This window comes from Mastigoproctus giganteus, chromosome 13 (genome assembly GCF_048544385.1).
Source record: "Mastigoproctus giganteus isolate SK-2022 chromosome 13, ASM4854438v1, whole genome shotgun sequence".
Classification (NCBI taxonomy): Eukaryota; Metazoa; Arthropoda; class Arachnida; order Uropygi; family Thelyphonidae; genus Mastigoproctus; species Mastigoproctus giganteus.
Window position 1 is genome coordinate 19410557 of NC_143587.1, and position 19868 is coordinate 19430424.

Consider the following 19868-nt stretch of genomic DNA (forward strand, 5'->3'; position numbering starts at 1 on the left):
TTGTATTGATTACCTTGGTAAATCTCCCACCATACTAACACTTTCTCTTCAGTGCCCTCCTTGGTATTTTCAGTGGAAAGAAATTTGAAGAAACCCTAACAATCTCAATGCCAAGAAGTATCCAGAACTTGATGACATTTCTTCACCAGTGTTAAAAACCTGTTAACCCTTATGTGGCTCCTTTTTGTTATTTTCTATTTTTCTTTCCTTTCCATGTGCATCTTTAAGTTTCATTACAGACCAATACATATAACTATGCATTGGTCTACATTGGTATACATATAATTATGCCTGGGACTTTCTCATTTCCAATGAGAAATGAGAAATTCCCAGGCATAATAAAGATATAGGTGGAAATATGGATGATAATAAAGATATAGGTGGAAATATGTATATAATTTTCAAATGGAAATAAACATATATTTAGATCTTATGTAGGTTAAGGTTAAAATATATGCTAAAATCTAAATCCCTTGGGGATTGATAGGTGCCACATTTTAAATTTTCAAGATTTTAGAAATGTCTGCCTAGTTTTTTGGAGAATTATGCTTCATTGAGTAGTAACACCAACTTATTTATGTCTGTAAGTTACATTGCCTAAAAGATAATACTTATGGTTAAAATGTAAATAACAGTTCAATTTGCTAAATATAAACAAATGACAATAAATAAAATCACAGCAAGTGTTGACAGAATATCAATGGAAGTCCTTCAGTGAAAAAATACTTTTGCAATGGAGAATAAGAAAAAAATTAGCTATTCTTCTAAATGAATAATTATTATAATATTATAAATAATTATTATTATTATAATTATTATAAATTTACATGACATTTTGTTTTTAATAATGTACGGTGGAAAAATTCAATTTCTCACATGCGGTAACAAAGATTGCTAAGTTTTGCTTTTACCACCATTATAGCAGAGGGAAAAAACAGCAGGTGATCTTATTGATCTTGTATGGTGTTTAGGCACATCAGTAACGTAGACCATTGTGCCATTGTATATTATGCCTGTACAAATGTGTATTCACAGACAGTTTGCATGATGTGCAGGCTGAAAAACCCTGCACTCTCTCCACCTGAGATTAGCTAACTATAACCTAGATTTTTATTATTTTTTTTTTTAATGAAAACCTAAAGCACAAGAGGTATTAGAACTTATAGTACTTAGTACCGTGCATGGGTTGAAGGTTGAGATGAAAGAAGATACTTGTTGACATTAGACTTGAATTTCTGTTGATTGTAATTTTCAGGAAATACATATGAAAATAAAAGTTGGTTCTGTGAGTTTGAAGTTGGACATTAAAAGGATGCTGACTGGTGGCAGCACGAGTTCAGACTGGTTTGGAAGAGAGAGCAGGAATTATAGAAGCCAGTTCAGAAGAGCAATGCCCATGGAAGTATCTATAGAAAAGGCATGCATCAGAAACAGAACATCTATGAGACTGAGAGTAGAAAGACTTTGTTAGAGATGGGTCATTAATTAACCTAACTGTCCTCTTTTGAATGGAATTTAGAAGCCTGAGAGAGGTTTTGGGGGTACTGCCAAAGATATGGGAACAATATTCCATGGTCAGGAGGCTTTGTGATTTCTAGAGTGAACAGCTGTTTGGAATAAAAGTGACACCAAGAGCAAAAGAGAAAACCCAGTTTTTTTTCTGCAGAGGAAGCAATATTTGTGATGTGTTTATTCCATGAGAGATTAAAAGTCAGGGTAATTCCTAATAGAGATGTGTGATCTTGTCTAGAATCTGAGTGTCATTAAAGATATGCATAGCAGCAGGAGAATCCTTTTTGCAAGATATAAGACAGAACTGAGTTTTAGAAGGATTGAAATCAATTGGATTGGATTGAAGGATTGTCAGCATTTAAGAAACTGGTAGTGAATATTCAAGAAATTGAATCTCCACAATTCTTATCTTTTTGAGCAGAGCAAGGTTTCTCAAACTGGAAGGTGGAATGCAATGTGCTATCATCAGCAAAACTGTGGAGAGGATTTCTGGGGAATGGAAGGTCTTGCCAAAAGATTAATTGGCCATTGTTTAAAAAATGAGACCATTTTGACAGCCCGCTTCAGGACTAACTAGACCTCAATAGATAGCAGATGACCTTTAGTGATAATACTTAGATAAAGCAGGTACTGTGGCTTTAGCTATATTACAACTTTGAAAAACTTTGATTTTGTATACTACATAAAGGCAGGTTACACCGAACAGTTCTTTACAACTGTTTTGTCTAGATGCTACTAGAATCCACCACTATCTGATGTTGGACCAGTTAGTCCTGAAACCAGCTGTCGTAGCAGTTAGCAGTTTTATTTTTTAATAAAACAGCTGATTAACTTTTTAGCAAGGCCATCTGTTTGAAAGTAGTGCAGTAGCATGCCAACTCATTACAAAAGCAAGTTTGTATTATTGTGAGAACTAAGATAATTTCATTATCTACATTTAAATCTTGCTGCAAAAACAGTTTAAATGACATGATAGTCCTGCAAAGATCTTATAAATATAGAAATATCACTCTTTTTGCATGGGTTCTTAAATGTAAATGCAATCATTGATATGAGTGCTGGATTTTAGAGTTTACTTTATTTACATTACCTAAACACTGTACTACACCAGCAACATCTAAGCTCAGTCTTCTTGGTCTTTCTGCATTTTTCGGCTAATGTTTAAAATATATATATAATTTTTTACAAACATAAACAACTGTTTTTTACCACTGTTTTTTGCCATAGTCATATAAAGGTCATTTCTGTGGTATATAAAATATTGGAAGGCTGAATATAAGAAAAAGTTAAAAAATTATTTTTTATACCAAAAGAAGTACTTTTCATTGTCATGATTGTATTTTATTACATATACAGGCAGTTACCGCTTTACAAGTTCCCAGATCTACGAGTTATTTTTTTCAACTATCAAGTATCAACAAGATCAAAAATATGAACATTAATTGCAATAAATAAATGCTAAACTTTCATAAATACAGCATTTCAAGCCACACCTGTAGCTATACAGTACTTCTGTAGTATTGTATAACTACGCATTCTACTGTGCGTGCATTTGTTCAGGCAGTGTGTCAGTCGAGAGCATCTCACTTATTCACATAATATAAAGCAGTTACCACGCTGATATTACAACGAGTGGTTGTGTTGCTCTTCATTTTCACTGTCTTGTCTTATTTCAGATTATCCCGCTTATTAATACCGTACAGTATGCCAAAATGAAGTAATACTATGGAAAGTGATATTAATAAAAAGAAACAGTAAAGAGCAATTGGAAACAAAATATGAGATCATAAGCAAACATGTCTCATTATTCTTCATCATCATCATCGACTGATTATGATTATGATGAAGAATAAACATTCTTTAACGTTTGTGTGACATAAATTTTAAAGGCTATGTTTTCATTTCTTTGGATAAATAAATCGTTGTTTAAGCATAAACTATTGTTTTGTTGACCTTTATTTAACATTACTGTGGTCAAATTTCATTGTTGGGAATGTAACCCCTGTTTTTAATATTATGTCTATGGAAAATGAATTCCTGCTTTACGAGCACACCCTAGGAACAAATTAACTCGTAAAATTGAAAACTACCTATAGATATATGTGAATGGTTGCAGAGATATATGTGAATGGTTCCTATACACCTAATTACTAATGAAGCAAAAGTTTTAAGCTAATGATACCACTATGAAATCATAGTGGTATCATTAGCATCACTGTTTGATGAAGAATTATGCAACAATAATTCTTCATCAACAATACATTTTACTGAGAAGAATATGACAATACAGTAAACCCCCACTATTTGCGGGGGTTACGTTCCCGAGAAATTCTGCGAATACTGAGTTATGGCTCCCATAGTAATAAAGGGGTTCCGTTCCAAACTATGAAATATATAAGAAAAACTAGTCTAAAATTTTGTCTATGTATGTATTATATGTACCTTCATAATATGACTATGTACATAGACAGTACATAGTGAAATACAAGCATATGGCATCGAAATGAAAATAAGAAACAATTTAATATGAAATGTAATATTTATTAGAAATTTCAAACAAATCTTTCAAACCAGCGCCTTTGCTAGCTAAAAAACTTATCCTGCCAGTGCTATCACCAGTTTCGCTAAAGTGTTGATAAAGGAGTTTTTGCCTTTTCACGAATGATGAGTGAACTTAACGGAATTTTATTTTGAGTTCGGTCTTCTATCCACAGATTTAAAGCTTTTTCCATTTTTTCTAATTTAACATCATGAGTTACAGAGCAAATTTTTGAAGCAATTAGCACGTTTTCACAGACACTACGGCGGATTTTTTCTTCCGATTTTTTGATCGATCGTACCGTTGACTCATTGATTTTATAATGTTTTGCCACTGAGGAGACACTTTCACCATTAGAAATTTTATCTAATAACTCAATTTTAGTCGCTAATGTCATCACCTTCTTTGATATTTTCACATTTCTCTTGTTATTCGTAGCCATATTTTTGTAGGGGTTAGAAAGAACTTATCCACAATAAAGTCACTTTCTTCCATTAACACATTTGAAAAAGTCTGTTTTACACTGCAAAACGGTAGATTTATCACTTTTATAAGCATATCAATTTATAAGCATATAAATTAAAAGCAAACGACGAAACCTTCCATGACAAGCGCATAACATATACTGAACAAGGATTAGTGAGAAACATCCACGCTCACAATTTTGTCACCCCCCCTCCCCCACCCACTGAGTGCTGTTTTCACCGGGAAAGATTATTTTAGCCATGCCCATGTTTTTTTATGGTGGAAAATGTTCACGGCGCTTTAAACTTCACATCTTTTTTAGGTTTCATTTTATATTAAATCAGCGACCGCAAATAGCAGGGGTTTACTGTACTGCTGAATAAGACATTCAAGCTACTTGGTAGAATGGATTAGAATCATTTTCTCTTGTATTTCACATACCTTTTTATGCTTCTGTTTTTGCATAATGATAATTTAGGTGAAGTTTTTTTTTTTTTTTTTTTATTGTCTACTTACATATGTTTATGTATAAGTTCATATATGTTCTTCTGCTGCATTTTAACATTTCTTATCATCCACAGAAAGATGGCTGGAAGAATCGACACTTTGTAAATGAAGTTATGTTGCAGTTGTGTTATCCTAGGTTAGATATTAATGTTACAAAAGGAATCAATCATTTACTGAAGTCGCCATTCTGTGTCCATCCAAAAACTGGTAGAATTTGTGTACCTTTCAGCATAGAAAATGTAAATAAATTTGATCCATTTTCAGTTCCAACAATCAAGTAAGTGGAAGTATTTATTTTTATCATTAATTTTTAATAAAGTTTACGATAAATTAAAAAATATATTTTTTTAAATTTATAATTACTTATTATAATTAAGTAATAGAATAATTACTTACTTATAATAAACAAATTAATTATTAATAATGCTGTTGTACCAACCAGTAATTATGAGCCTTAATAGAGGCAACTCTATAACACAAATTAAGTAGAGATTATCAGAAGTTTGTAAAACTTGTTTGCTTTTGTTTTTTTTTTTTAAACTAGAAAAAATATGGCAATGTATCTACATTGCAAAAAAAAAAAAAAAAAGTGTCATTCATGCTGACATCTTTTTAATGGTCCAGTATTTTAAAAATACCCTGGTCATCACTAGTTAAGAAATGCTCTATGATTATATTTAGTACAAGGTCTTTTATAAATTGAAATGCAGCATTAAGAAAATACATATGAAGTATGAAGCTGTTATACTAGAGAAAAATATTTTTGTTTTTAATACAGTCCATTCCGGTTATTTGGGACACATCGGGACTAGTGCATTTTGGCCCGATTAAGCGGCTGCCCCAATTATCCGAAGTTTCACGTAAATAGTTAAAAATACAATGTACCCCCCCCTTTCCATTTGTTTCCCTGTGCAATCAAATCACATTACGACGAACTCAACATAGTAAAGTACCGTTCACTATACGATGTGCAGTAAGCGCCGGTCATTGTGATCACGTTTGTGACTTGAATTTTAATTCTATTAAACAGCGATTCTAATTAGCGAAAATAGGAGGGTTGGTTTCTGTTTTTTAAGATTTGCCCCAAATAAATGGCTGCCCCGATTAACCGGTGGCCCAAATAACAGGAATCCACTGTATATTTATTTTTTATTTATTATCACTATTTTTTATTTTATTATTTTTTTTCTTTAGTTATTTAGCCGTGTAGTACTTCCTTGTACTATATGGCTAATACTAATACCAAAAAGACTTCAGTTCATTCTTTCTATGTAGACTGAAGCAAAATAGTTACAATATTTGATTTTATGGTTTTTCCAGTTTGTTTGCTTAAGCTACCGACTAGTTGATGATACTCTTTTCTTACTACTGGAATGAATGCAGCTTCAGCCATTGCAAATTGTATTGAAAAAAGTAAATCTTTCAAAATCCATTCTTGAAAATATAGCTCATACTTGGTTGGTATCCATAGAAACGTGGAGCATAATGAAGTAGGGTGGCACCTCCATAGCCAGGTGGGAAGGACAGCAGTGCGTAGCACACGCTTCTTGATTAGACCAGGGTTCGAGCCCGTCACCACCAAATAAAGGAGGATGTGGAAAGGTCAGGGAATGACCACCGCATATCCTGGAGCAAAATGGCCTTAGTTGCTAATGCTCCTAAAAACCAAACAACAAACACAATAATGAAGTAGGGGAGGGATTTTTTTTTTTATGGAAACCCCAAACATGAGAGGTATTAGAACCTATAGTACTTAGTACCGTGCATGGATTGGAGGGTGAGAAGACGAAAGAAGATATAAGTGTAAACAAGGGTTATCATAACTGATAAAGTATATACCTGTCAATATTTATGGTTTTTCATAAAAGCTATGGAAAAAGTCTGCCTTAGGAAGCTTTTTTTTTTTTTTTATAGAGTTCAATAAGGTTTTTGTTACATTTTTCAAATAGAAATTTGTATTGTGTTTTTCCAATACAAACTTGCCAGGTGCCTCCGTAGCCAGGTGGGAAGGAGCAGCAGTGCGTAGCACATGCTTCTTGATTAGACCGGGGTTCGAGCCCGTCACCACCAAATATGGAGGATGCGGAAAGGTCAGGGAATGACCACCGCATATCCCAGAGCAATATGGCCTTAGTTGCTAATGCTCCTAAAAACCAAATAACAAACAAACTTGCCAAATTTGCCAATATTGTTGTCACAAACAATGTCATTTTATTTTTTGATAATACCCAAATTGATATAAACAATTAGAACAAATTCACTGTATAGATTACTTGCAGATATCAGTATCTTCTCTGATATATTTTTTAATTTCTTTCATTGGAATTTCATTTTTTTTTTTTTTTTTTTCTGAACAATATTGCAGTTATAATTTCTTACTTCAAATAGGAACGATTCTGGGTGATAAAATAAAGGCAAATTGTGCATTGGGAACATAGACACACACACACTTATAATATCTCCATATATTTTCAAGTTAAAAAAAAGAAGAGGAAGTAGGCTCATAGTTTGTACTAATGTGATATTAACATAGCACATGGCAGGGAGAATTATATTACTAACCTGTCTTATTACCATGATAGGCACCATGTACATATGATTGTAACCTTTGATGGTACATCACATAAAGATAATTTATTTTAACCATATAAATTATCTCAAATTAATAGTGTAGCTTAATTTTATGCTACTCACCTTTTGTATAATCTGCAGTTTATTAAGTAAAATTAAGTAAAAATTACGTAAAATTAAGCTATGCTATTAATTTGAGTCAATCTAAATCGGTAATTCTAAATTCATTCCATATCAATTATGGAAACATATTTTCAACATAAGATGTAGAAAAATACTTTTTTTTTTTTTTTATGAAAATGATTTGGTTGGTTTTTTTTTTTTTTTTTTTTGTTCTTCATTTTTATAGAACATTTTGAGGATTTGCATGTATTGTTATATTGTATTTAAGATTTATCTTTTAATTTCAGTGTTTGTTTTTAAATTAGTAGCATTAATCATTTTACCCTTTTTTTATATATGGGTTAACATTGTACAGATATACATATATACAGGGTGTCTGGGCTAGAGGTATCCAAAAATACACACACATATTTCAGCATCTAAAAGGTGTATTAAAATATTTTTTTTGTTATTATACAGAGTAATTCACCAAATTTTTATGAAGGTTGGTAAATCATTCAATATGGGCACCTTTTGTAGTTCGACAGATGTCAAAACGGTACTCGAGCTCTTGCCAAGTTTTATCCAGCATCTGAGGCATTATTAGAGCAACTGCTTCAACGATACACTGTTTCAAATCGTCCAAATCCCGAACTTTTCTCTGGTACACACAGTCTTTAATAAAGCCCCATGCTTTTTTTTTTTCTCATAGTCTTATCTATAAAAAAAAATGGACTGATGACACCATTTTTGTGTACTTCTAACCAGTCATTGACTTTTGGTGTGTCCCTTTCATTTTTGATCACTTGGTGAGGATTCTTCGTACCCCAAATGCAGCAAAATGTGATGAAAGAAATCTTGGAGAGATTTCTTATCGATTGTGCTTTCGTTTGAGAAAATATAATGAGTGGTTCTTGCATTATAAGCCGTTATTTTTGGATGCCTCTAGCCTGGACACCCTGTATATATATATATTTTTTTTTTTATTTTTTTTTCTGCGAGTAGCAAAACTATGTATGAATAGTATTGACATGAATGAAGTACCCAGGCCTTTACATAGAACATGATCTAACCATTTATTAAATTGTGTCGTTATTACATATCTACATCTGTAATTATAGCAAAACATACTCATAAAAAAAGATGAGACTACAAAAAAGCAGTCATGCACCTATGTCCAAAGATGCTATTATAGTCCTGATTGCTTGTGAGGATCGAATAACCTTAATTCTAGAGGAAATTCTGTATTTGTGACCAATGACATGCTACCTAGTTGATCAAGAATAAATATACTGAATTTTATCAGCATCTGAAACTTCACATTACAAAATGAGGCAACCCCCATTTGTTTACAGATGGATAAAAATAAAAGAATTATTATATGATAAGAATATTTCAAAAAAAAAAAAAAAAAAGGAAAAACTTGGAAGAACTACAAGAAACATTTGTGTTGTGACTAAATGCTTCGCTTACAGAAAATCATCTAACATTGAATAGGGGATGATGTTTCATCTTTAGATATTTACATAATACAGTGCATGCTGCATGTTGTGATCATGGATTATCATTCGTAAACTTTTGTGAAGTCCCTATCAGAGATATGCAAATATGTAGAAAAAATTGTTTATTGTAATCAGTAATTCAGTTTATATTATCACTTTTTTGCCTTATCATAGTTTATTCATGTGCAGTGGAAGCGATTATATAGCATCATGGTTTGTTCTTAAACTCTGACAAGGTCTCTGTGGCAAAGTGGTCAGGTGTGAGGGTGGATAACTACATGTGCTTTGAGTGACCATCGCTTAATTCATGGCTGCTAAATACAGAGAATGCTCTTCCTTGCATTCTCTATATTGTGAACTCCTCTGACCATGTGGTTATCCCAAGGATAAACAGAAACTTTATTTAAGTTGCATGTCCAGTTGCTGCTGTTGCTTTGTTTAGTTAAAATAGTTTGTTGGCATTTTAAATTCTGTGAAAGAAGTATTGTATCTGTACTCCTACCAATCAGAATAGAGCATTAACTCTATTCTGATTTTTGATTTTAATATTTTCTTTATTTGTTTTTAATGATTTGTATTTCCAGAAACAATATGACAGTTTCATTTTTATTGTTGGCTTTCTCAAAGAAATAGTGGACAGTCAAATTAAAGTATTTTTATTGCTTGATTTTCATGTTTTATTTTTTTGTCCTCTTCCTCCTTTTTATGCACACATTTCCCCTCTGCATCAATAAACAATGCAGAACTGCAGCATTCTTGTTTTATCAGTTATTATTTATTATCATTATCACTTCAGCAAAGTCCCAAAGTGATCCCAATAAGTAGCACCTGCTGTTGTATATATAAATATCTAACATCAAACATTATCCATATACAGTATAAAAATAAAAATAATGCCTTCTAAAAAAAATAATAAATAAATAAATGGCTATTAAGAAGACAAATTTCAGAGAATCAATGAAGGTTTTGAAGATTTTTACCAGAAAATGTATTTAAAGTGCTGCTGTATTGTGTGATCTTTTCAGATTTTGTTTTTTCTTGTCTGCAGTGAAATGTCATTGATCACTGAACCAAAGCAAGCAAAATTCTGGTTAATCAACACAAAATACAAAATTCAAGCCGACACTGAGGTAAAGGAATGACCAGTTAGCTCAGTGTTTCCTCTCTAAAATGTGAATAGCCAATTTCCAAACTACAACTAAAGAGATTATTTGCTTGAAACAACCTGGTTAGGGAGATTATTTTCAGGTCTGGTGTACCAGTTTTACTGGTACATCAAACTTGAAAATAATTTTTGTTACAGTTAAGTCTGATGTACCAGTAAAACTGGTACATCAGACTTAACTGTAACAAAATTCATTTTAAATGTTGATATACTGGCCTTCCATTTGGCAACTGCTAAGTCTACTAATATCATTGCCTACTGCTTGTTAAGTGATAACTGCTGTTTTAGTAGCTATGACAAAAGTTATTAAATCTAAGTTACCTTTAATAATTTCTATATAAAAGCTCTGTGTGAAACTAGATAATATATTGTCCAATAAACAATTTACAGAAGAGGAGGAATTTTAGCAGTTTTCTTTAATGTAAAATTTGTTTCTCTTCATCCAGTAATTGTTTCATCAAAATAATTAATTTCTCTAATATGGTCATAAAAATATTCTTTTTCGCTTTCTGGTTAATCAACACAAAATACAAGAGACTTCTTTAATACAGTTACAATGGGAAAAAAATTGTCAAACATTTTATATTTTCAGTCAGCTTTGTGAAGAAATTAATGCTTTTGATGCCCAAGCCAAGCTTATGGACAAAGAAGAAAAGACGAGCGATCAGCCTATGGATGAAAGCAATCCAGAAAATAATGGCAGTCCAAAAACAATACCTACTCAAAGAAAGAAGATAAAGGACTATAAGAAGACAAGTTTGAAAGAATCAATGAAAGTTTTTGAAGATTTTGTCCGTAGACTTGGATCAACCTGGAAGGGACAGTTATTGGAGCAAAGTGGTAAGTTAGAACATCAAAGTTATTTATCAAATTTTTTGAAAAACATTCTGAGAAACCTTTTAAATTGCTTCCTTGTAGACTGTCTTGCATGTTGAAGAAAAATATACAGATTATTTCAGTCACTGATTCTCATGCATGCTATATCAAAACTGACCACAAGAAAACAATGCCTAAGTAAATGAACATTACAACTTTTAGCAATTGACCTTGGGCTTTATTAATAATCACTGCAAAAGAGAGCATTGTGGAAAACTGTAGTATGAAAGAAGGGTAGAAACTTTTATGAAATCTCTCTTTCATAACATTTGTGTATCTTGTCAAAATCAGTGCTATAATTTCATGTTATGTCATGAAAATTCATGCTAAAAATTTTGGAGTTTTGGAATTTTTCCTTTGATAAATATTGTAAGGGTATTTACATACAAAAGTTTGGCCTTCTGAGGCAAGTAGAAAGTACTTAAGGTTCAACCAGACATAGTCTTTTTAAATAGACACGATTTAACAAGTTCTAAAAAATCATGATGCAACGTATCATGGTAAGTGACTATCAGACTTCTCCCCTCTACAAAGTCATTTATGTATTTGTAAGCACTGCATATGCAGTGGTGTTAGTGTTCTTGCATTGTTTAAGACATTGTTATTTTGTTAAATGGTGGAACATAGAACAAACATTAAATTTTATTTCAAGTTGAAGGAGCCGACCGGGCTAGCCGAGTGGGTAAAGTACCTGCCCGGCAACCCAAAGGTCGCGGGTTCGATTCCCGCCTCGGGCTTGGATCAAAGTACTGCAAAAACCTTGGGAGGTGCAATATGGCCACAGAAGCCGATGCGCCAACAACTACCAAATCAAATTCAAGTTGAAGGTAGCAGGTGACCAAAGACTATGAGTTGGTTTGACAAGTTTGTTATAACAACTCTGTCATTTATGTGTTTTTTACTGGTTTGCAAGATTTTGAAATGAGCATGAGGATCTGGAAGACACTGAGCACTGCAGACATCCAACAACACTTTGAACAACTCCAGAAATAGTTAAAAATGTTCACACATTGATTGATTTGGTCGTCAGATAACTCTTGAGATAATGGAAAAACAACTTCACTGTAACAGAAAAACAATTTTTGTAATTCTGAAAGAATAGTTGGACAAATAGAAAATCTTTGCTAGGTTGTTCAATCTGCACTATTGGATTAATGAATAAAAGCTGCTCGGGCTTGTAGCATATGTAAAGCTTTCAAGCTTTCCGAAGTGATCCCTCCTTGCTCAGTTCAATTGTAACTAGTGAGAAGTTATAGTGTTTCAAATATGATCCAAAAAGTGATGAAATGTGGAATCACAATCAACATGCTACCTGAAACACAAAAAAATTCCTTTCAAAAATCAAAGAAGCAATGCTGTTCACTTTCTTTGATAGTAAGAGAATCATCCACAAGGCATTTGTCCCAACAGGTAAGACAGTAAATAAGGAGTACTATGACTGAATAAGGCCTTGGTTTTAAGAAAAAGAGAGCTGGTACTTGCTGCACAACAAAACTAGGTTGCATTCTGTGACACTGATTATAATTAAATTATATAAATTAAAATTTTGTGTCCCACTCACAAAAAAGCAAGGCATTTTTATGTATCCAGATTGCTTGGTGCACTATAGCCATAGTTGCCAATGTGCCTAAGAAATCTCAAAATCAACCAATCAACCAACCAGATTGCTGTCCAAGTAGCATGCCTATCACATTAAAGTCAGCATAGGCCATCCAGCCAAGTTCTTCATACTTAATATTTGTCAACAACTTCTTCAATTCTCATGTTTCTTTCAAATGCACAGAGTGAGCTACTGTGATTGACCCATATTTATTTCCATTGTGGAGCAACACACCTTTGAGACTCCTCTTTGATGAGTCAATAAAAACTCTCCACTGTGTTGTAGGATTGTAACTAATTCCTAAATAGTTCATTAAATGTCATTTATATTACTGCAAAAAAACTATAGGCCAACCAAAAAAACCATTTTGTTGAATATTTCTTCAGAATTTTTAAAGCAGAAAATGAAATATTAACTCTAGTTATTTACCTAGATTATAGTTACGCTGCAGATTATTATCCAACATTTTTTTTTATGGCAATAAAAATAAAAACTTATTGTTCCTTTATTCAACTTCACTCTTAAAAATTATACAGAATCTTTGCGATTTTACCAAAAAAATTTACCTAAGTCTGAAGTTATGTAACTCGGGTTTATGTAAGTTGGGGACAACTGTATTAGTTTTTTTTTCTGTATTGCCTTCTTATAATGTTTTATGTGCAGAACCTTCCTCAGTATTATTATAACCATGTAATAGGAAGTTATTGGTGTTTTTTTGGATTTTCGAATTTAATTATTAAATACAAAATTTTAAACTGTAAACATAAAGATTTATAAAAATTAAATTCAATTTTGAAAAATGTATAATTGGTTGGAAGGAGCCAATGACCTGCTTCCTAACAGAACCACTAGGACCCTATCCAAAAAAAAGTTAGATGCCACTGACTTATCTCAAATTAACTGAAAAAAATGGAAAAATAATAATTTTAAAATCCTAGAAATTAACATTATCTGATAATTCTTGAAAATAATTTATTAGTTACCAGCAAATTTTCTCAACATGGAATTAAATTTGACAGGAAGCTTGAAAAACCATGAATGTAAGTAAAACTACCAATTGTTTAATGGGATACCAATCCTAAGTCTAACAGAAAGTTTTGGTTATCAAAGAGAATGTGGTATATATTGTGAACACAGTTAATATAGGTGATAATATTTTTAAAAATTTACTTCATTTTATTAACTTTCCTGTTATCTGATTTGTTTTTTTTTTTTTTTTCCAGATTTAAAGAAAGAATTTTGAAAACAATTAATGGAGATCGTGTAAATAAGAACTATACATATATATGACAACATATTTACTCCGTGTGCAGTTAAAAATGCACAATATGCTAACTGTAGAGTAAAAATATTTTTTACTCCTTGAATTCCTGTCTTCCAAAATTTCAAGTTTCTCAGGATTGTTTTAGAACATTTTTTTTGCGATGATGCTGTTCTTGAGCGGTCAAGAATAAGTGTTCTACAGATTTTTTTTTAAATAAATTTAATGCAAATTTAATATATTTTCTGTTTTAAATTTTAAAATAAATATTTTGAGTTTTAAATTGTAAAAGATATATTTTCAGGAATGGAATCATGCTATACATATCTTAAATTCCTTCATTTCTACATTTCACAAAGCTGTATTTCTGTTTTAAATTAAAAAAAAAAAAAAAAAAAGTTATAAAAAACATTATATTTCACTTAAATGAAATAACTTTATTTGGGCAATTTGTGCTTACTGAAACTGTTATTATATCATTTATCATTAAGTATATCGTTTTTCACCATTTTCATATAAAAAAGTTCAACAGTTCGAATGTATCGTACTTTACTATCATATTAAATAATTAACAAATTCGATTTAATTTCATTTAAACCACATACACAACTACGTACTATCCATATCATGGATATTAAATCAAATGTGAAAAATACAGTACACAGATGTACAGTGTGGTCAACAACGATATCATATAGCAAGATATGAGTCACCGGAGCATTTTTCTTGCATATTACTAAATTAGTTAATGAACATTCAGATAAAGATGTTTGGTTTTTTTTCCTTCCAATTGCATGCCAATTACATTCAATGATATCCACTTTTTAAATGAGCTTTTTAGGTGACTCTATTCATGTTTAGGTTAAATATAGTAACCATGTGCTAGTATCTATTTACAGTATTAGGGGAGAAAATATATCTAAACTTCATATATCTTATGTTTTGACAAGGATATCTATATATTTGACTTTTTGTAATAAACATTTTATTTTTAATATTTTAATTTCAAAGCAGTTTTTTATATATATATATATAGCATTAGTAACTCAGGTGGAGTTTAGTGCCCCATTGCTATTATTGGCTATCAGGTAGTTGGTTTTGTGTTGTGTATTTTAGTTGTGTTTGTTAAAAAAAGGTTATAGGTTACTTTCAGTTTGTTGAATAATGTAACTGTGCTGTGGTAATCTATTGGTAAGTTGTCATGGTATACTGTAGTAAACAACCAGCTCAAGGAACATGAATATTTTGCATTAACAAATGTATAATTAACCCAATGTAGCATTTGGCATACATTAATTCCAAAGAAAAGTCTGTTAATGACATTATGGAACATTGCAGCTAAAGCCAGATCTCAGGTTGATTTTGAGGCATCTCATGATAATTTGATATATAGTTCCTACAACTAATTGAGGTTATTAGTATTAGCTACATGGTGCAAGGAAACCCAGGGCTTTTGCTGAACCAGCCAAAAAATTAATTGATTAAAAATAATAATAAATAATAAAATCAACCACCTATGTGACTCTCTCTTCATATAATTACCTATCTCCAGCTGATCTTTGAATTTCCCAAGCAGTCAGTCTAAACTATCCCTTAAGGCAACGGCGCCTCCGTAGCCAGGTGGGAAGGAGCAGCAGTGCATAGCACACGCTTCTTGATTAGACCGGGGTTCGAGCCCGTCACCACCAAATACGGAGAATGCGGAAAGGTCAGGGAATGACCACCGCATATCCCGGAGCAATATGGCCTTAGTTGCTAATGCTCCTGAAAACCCAATAACAATAACAAACCCTTAAGGCAACCATGGGTGGTTATCTCCACAGGTGGTTGAAGTAACATTTGAGTAATTAACAACTTGCTAGCTAAAAGAACTTCCTGCAATCCAGTCTAAACCCTTTTTCCAGTAATTTCTTATGGCCCCTAGTTCTGAAATCATTTATAACAATGAAAATCCCACATTTATTTTACTGAATGTGGAATTTACTCCAACATATCTAGTTACCAAGCTCTGTAGCTTACATTCAAAGTCTTTCCTTATATGGACAATTGGAGAAGACTAAGGCTAATAGGTCTATTATTTTAATATATAATAGACCCTCACTATTCACAGTACTTTCAATCCCAAAAGTGCATTCTAATTTTACACTACTGTTATAGTTCACTACTGGCACCACCATGCCGTGACGGGACTAATTGTATGTCTATCATTGCTGCAATTAAAGATTCTATACTGCGAACAAAATATTGTGATTATACATTGGCAGTTCTGCAGGGAATTTAAAATTCGTAGTTTATTACGCATTGTCCTTTTATTTTTCTAGTACTATTACTATGTACACCAGTTGGCGTCTCTGGAATTGTGAAATTATACTTCACAACTGGGTTGACATAACTGCAACACCAGGTACTTACCCACTCACAGAGGATAGGCCAATAAGCCATGATATGGTGATTTCTGGGTGGTGGTATCCTCCCAGAATACACGCTTCTTGATTAGACCGGGGTTTGATCCCATCACCACCAAATACGGAGGATGCGGAAAGGTCAGGGAATGACCACCATATATTTCCGGAGCAGTATGGCCTTAGTTGCTGATGCTCCTAAAAACCAAATAACAAACCTCCCAGAATAAGTAACAATAGTCTTCTCCATTGGTGAAGCTGTACTTATTCGAGGTAGTGCAATATCATGGTAACTCATTAGCATTAGTAGAGGCATATGATGCAAGAAAGCAAGCTTATGCAGCATCAGCCAAAAAAAAAAAAAAAAAAAAAAAACCACTTCCACTTCACTCCGTTCGTTCGAAATACCTGTCCAGCTGAGCCTTAAATTTATTTAGGCTAACAACTTCCACAACAAGGGATGGAAGTCTGTTCCACCAACCAACTACCCGCTGGTTAAAGGCAAATTTCCTCACATCTATCCTACATCTGTCTTTCCTCAATCTGAATTTATGCCCTCTCAGCTGGTTATTCTGAGCAAGAGGAAGAATCCCATCAGCATTGAGATTGCTCAAGCCATTCAAGGTTTTATACACCTCTATCAGATCACCTCGCTGGTGCCTAGTCTCCAGACACTGTAATTTGCAAAACTTAAGCCTTTCTTTGTAAAAGTACCCCTTTGTTCCATTCACTAATCTTGTTGCCCTTCTCTGTACTCGTTCCAGCAGCTCTACATCCTTCTCGAAATGAGGCCTCCAGACCTGTGTACAGTACTCTAGGTGTGGCCTGACCATTGCCTTATACAAGGGAATAATCACCTCCTTATCCCTGCTAGAAAAATTCCTGTATATCATTGACAAGACACCATGAGCTACTCATGTAGCCCGTCTGCACTGCTCAGAGAACTTCATATCTGTCTGTACAATTACCCCCAGGTCCTTTTCATTCTCTACCACTGTCCGTGTAGTACCACAGAGTTGATACGTTGCTCTGGGGTTGCTGTTTCCCCATATGTAGTACTTTAAAATTTTGTTTAAAATTTTAAAGTACTACATGTAGTACTTTAAAATTTTGTTTAAAATTTTAAAGTACTACATATAGTATTTTAAAATTGAAGTTTAAAATTGGTCAATTTTAAACTTCATTTGCCACCTCTCAGCCCATCTGCTCAACCTTTCCAGATCCTGTTGCAGCAGCATAGCGTCAGTAGTGTCCTTAACAACCCTGCCAACCTTTGTATTGTCTGAAACTTGGACATTAAACTTGATATACCATCATCAATATCATTTATAAATACAGAAAACAATAATGGACCCAACACTGAACCCTGAGGGACTCCACTAATAACATTAGTCCACGATGAGCAGTGTCCATTGATTACCACTCTCTGTCTTCTCCCACTCAACTATCCCTTTATCCATAGCAGCAATTTGCCTCCAATGCCACATTGCTCCAATTTGTGCAGTAGTCTTCCATGTGCAACAGTATCAAAAGCCTTCCTAAGATCCAAATATATAATATCAAAGTTATTCCCTGCATCCAGTTCTTTTGTGACTGCATCATAGTATCCAATCAAATTGGTCAGGCAAGACTTTCCCTTAACAAAACCATGCTGTGTCCGAGCTATAACTGAAGTCTTGTCTAGATGATCCTGCGGTGCTTCTCTAATCAGCGCTTCCATTAACTTTCCTGAAACAGAAGTTAAATTCACAGGTCTATAATTACTTGTATCAGCCTTTGATCCTCCTTTGTGAATTGGGATCACATTTGCACATCTCCAGTCTATGGGTACCTCCTCTGAGTCCAAGGAAGCTCTCATAATTAGGGCTAAGGGTTTGCTTACTTCCTTTGCTGCCTCCTTTAATATAACTGGATAGATTGTGAAGGTAGTCACAGTATGAGATACAATTAAATTGATGCTTTTAACACTACTGTTGTAGTTTGCTACTACGAACAAAGTATTGTGTGTGTACACTGGCAGTTCTGCAGTAAATGGGTTAGTTATAGCATTTTCTGAATTTCTTCAGCAGTTATCCATAGTCCTACATTCACTTCCAAATCCTATTCTGTTACTATTATGAGAACTCCCAGCAAGCCCTTATTGCCACTACCTCCTTACAAGGTGGAAGGGGCAATACAGGGCCTCTCTGCTATGTCTGAACAAAGTTCAAAGTATTGTGGAAATCTTAGTTCATTCCATTAACCTGCACTTTCTTAATTATTCCTCACCCCCATATTAGTGTTTTCTGTGATCCCTTAATGTCTCTTCTATGACATTAACAAATACCCTTGCACCTCCTGTGCTCAGATATACTTTTATTCAGTAGTATAACCAGGAACACAATATCGAGCAATGGATACCCCTTAAAGCAAATTATGTGGATATAGAATATTGTACTTTGTAATCCACACACCACTGTTATTAGACCTAGGAGTGACTGCATGTTTAGACCAGTTTTCAATGAAATAAGTTTTAAATGCTGTTACCATCTTTTATATTAATTGTAGCCAATATGCTTAATAGCTTCAAACCTGTTTTTCTAAAACATAGAAGCAAAATTATTTTAAAACCTCTTATTATTATTATTTTTTTGTCTGCATGTATGTAATAACTCAACTCCCAGTGGATATATTTTCATCGAATTTTATATTTCACTCTGTTATAATAATTTGTTAAGTCTTCCAAATTTCATTAAAATTGGTAAAAATCTGGCAATTATTATTTACTATTTTTCATACATATCACATAAGCTGTCCATATACTGTACAAAAAAAAATTGATGAGGAATGTGATCATGTTGCAGCCAATGTCCCTGCACATAATTCACATTTATTGCAGTTTGATGCAGTTTTTAAATTTTGCCACATCTATCACATTCTCTTCACCTTGCCACTTCAGAAATTTTCCATTTTCCTACTATCATACATCATACTTCCTAATGATGATGGTACAAGGTCACACTTTTAAGGGCATCCACAGTTATAACACAAAAAATGGCTCCTTGAAATATATTGGTAGCAGAACTAAATTATCTTTTATTATTAATAATGAAACACAGTAATGAAACAAATTCTTAGTTGAAGTGCATACATTTTTATGTAAGATGATTCGAAATTGAATAAGTATGCTGCAGAATACTTAAAAGGATCTTTAAAATATTTCTGCTCTGAGTGGAAATTATCACAGTGCCATTTATGCATCATATAATTCTAGCGAGTTGCTATCTGCATCTTCCATTAGTCAAATGGTCTTCTAAGTTGTTGCAATACTTTATAAGGAATTCACACATTATACGATACAAGAAAAAAAAGTTATAAAGAGATTTG

General features: G+C 33.0%; 1 protein-coding gene across 1 annotated transcript in view; it reads left to right on the forward strand.

Moving 5' to 3' along the window:
• LOC150075832 (DNA primase small subunit-like) overlaps nucleotides 1-14128 on the forward strand; it is a 64359-nt gene extending 50231 nt beyond the window's left edge. The window contains exons 10-12 of the mRNA XM_090387904.1: nucleotides 5098-5300; nucleotides 10956-11203; nucleotides 14063-14128. Coding sequence (XP_090244030.1) covers nucleotides 5098-5300; nucleotides 10956-11203; nucleotides 14063-14082 — 471 coding nt within the window. The 3' untranslated portion in view covers nucleotides 14083-14128. The remainder of the gene's footprint in view (nucleotides 1-5097; nucleotides 5301-10955; nucleotides 11204-14062) is intronic.
• Nucleotides 14129-19868: the final 5740 nt, after the last annotated feature.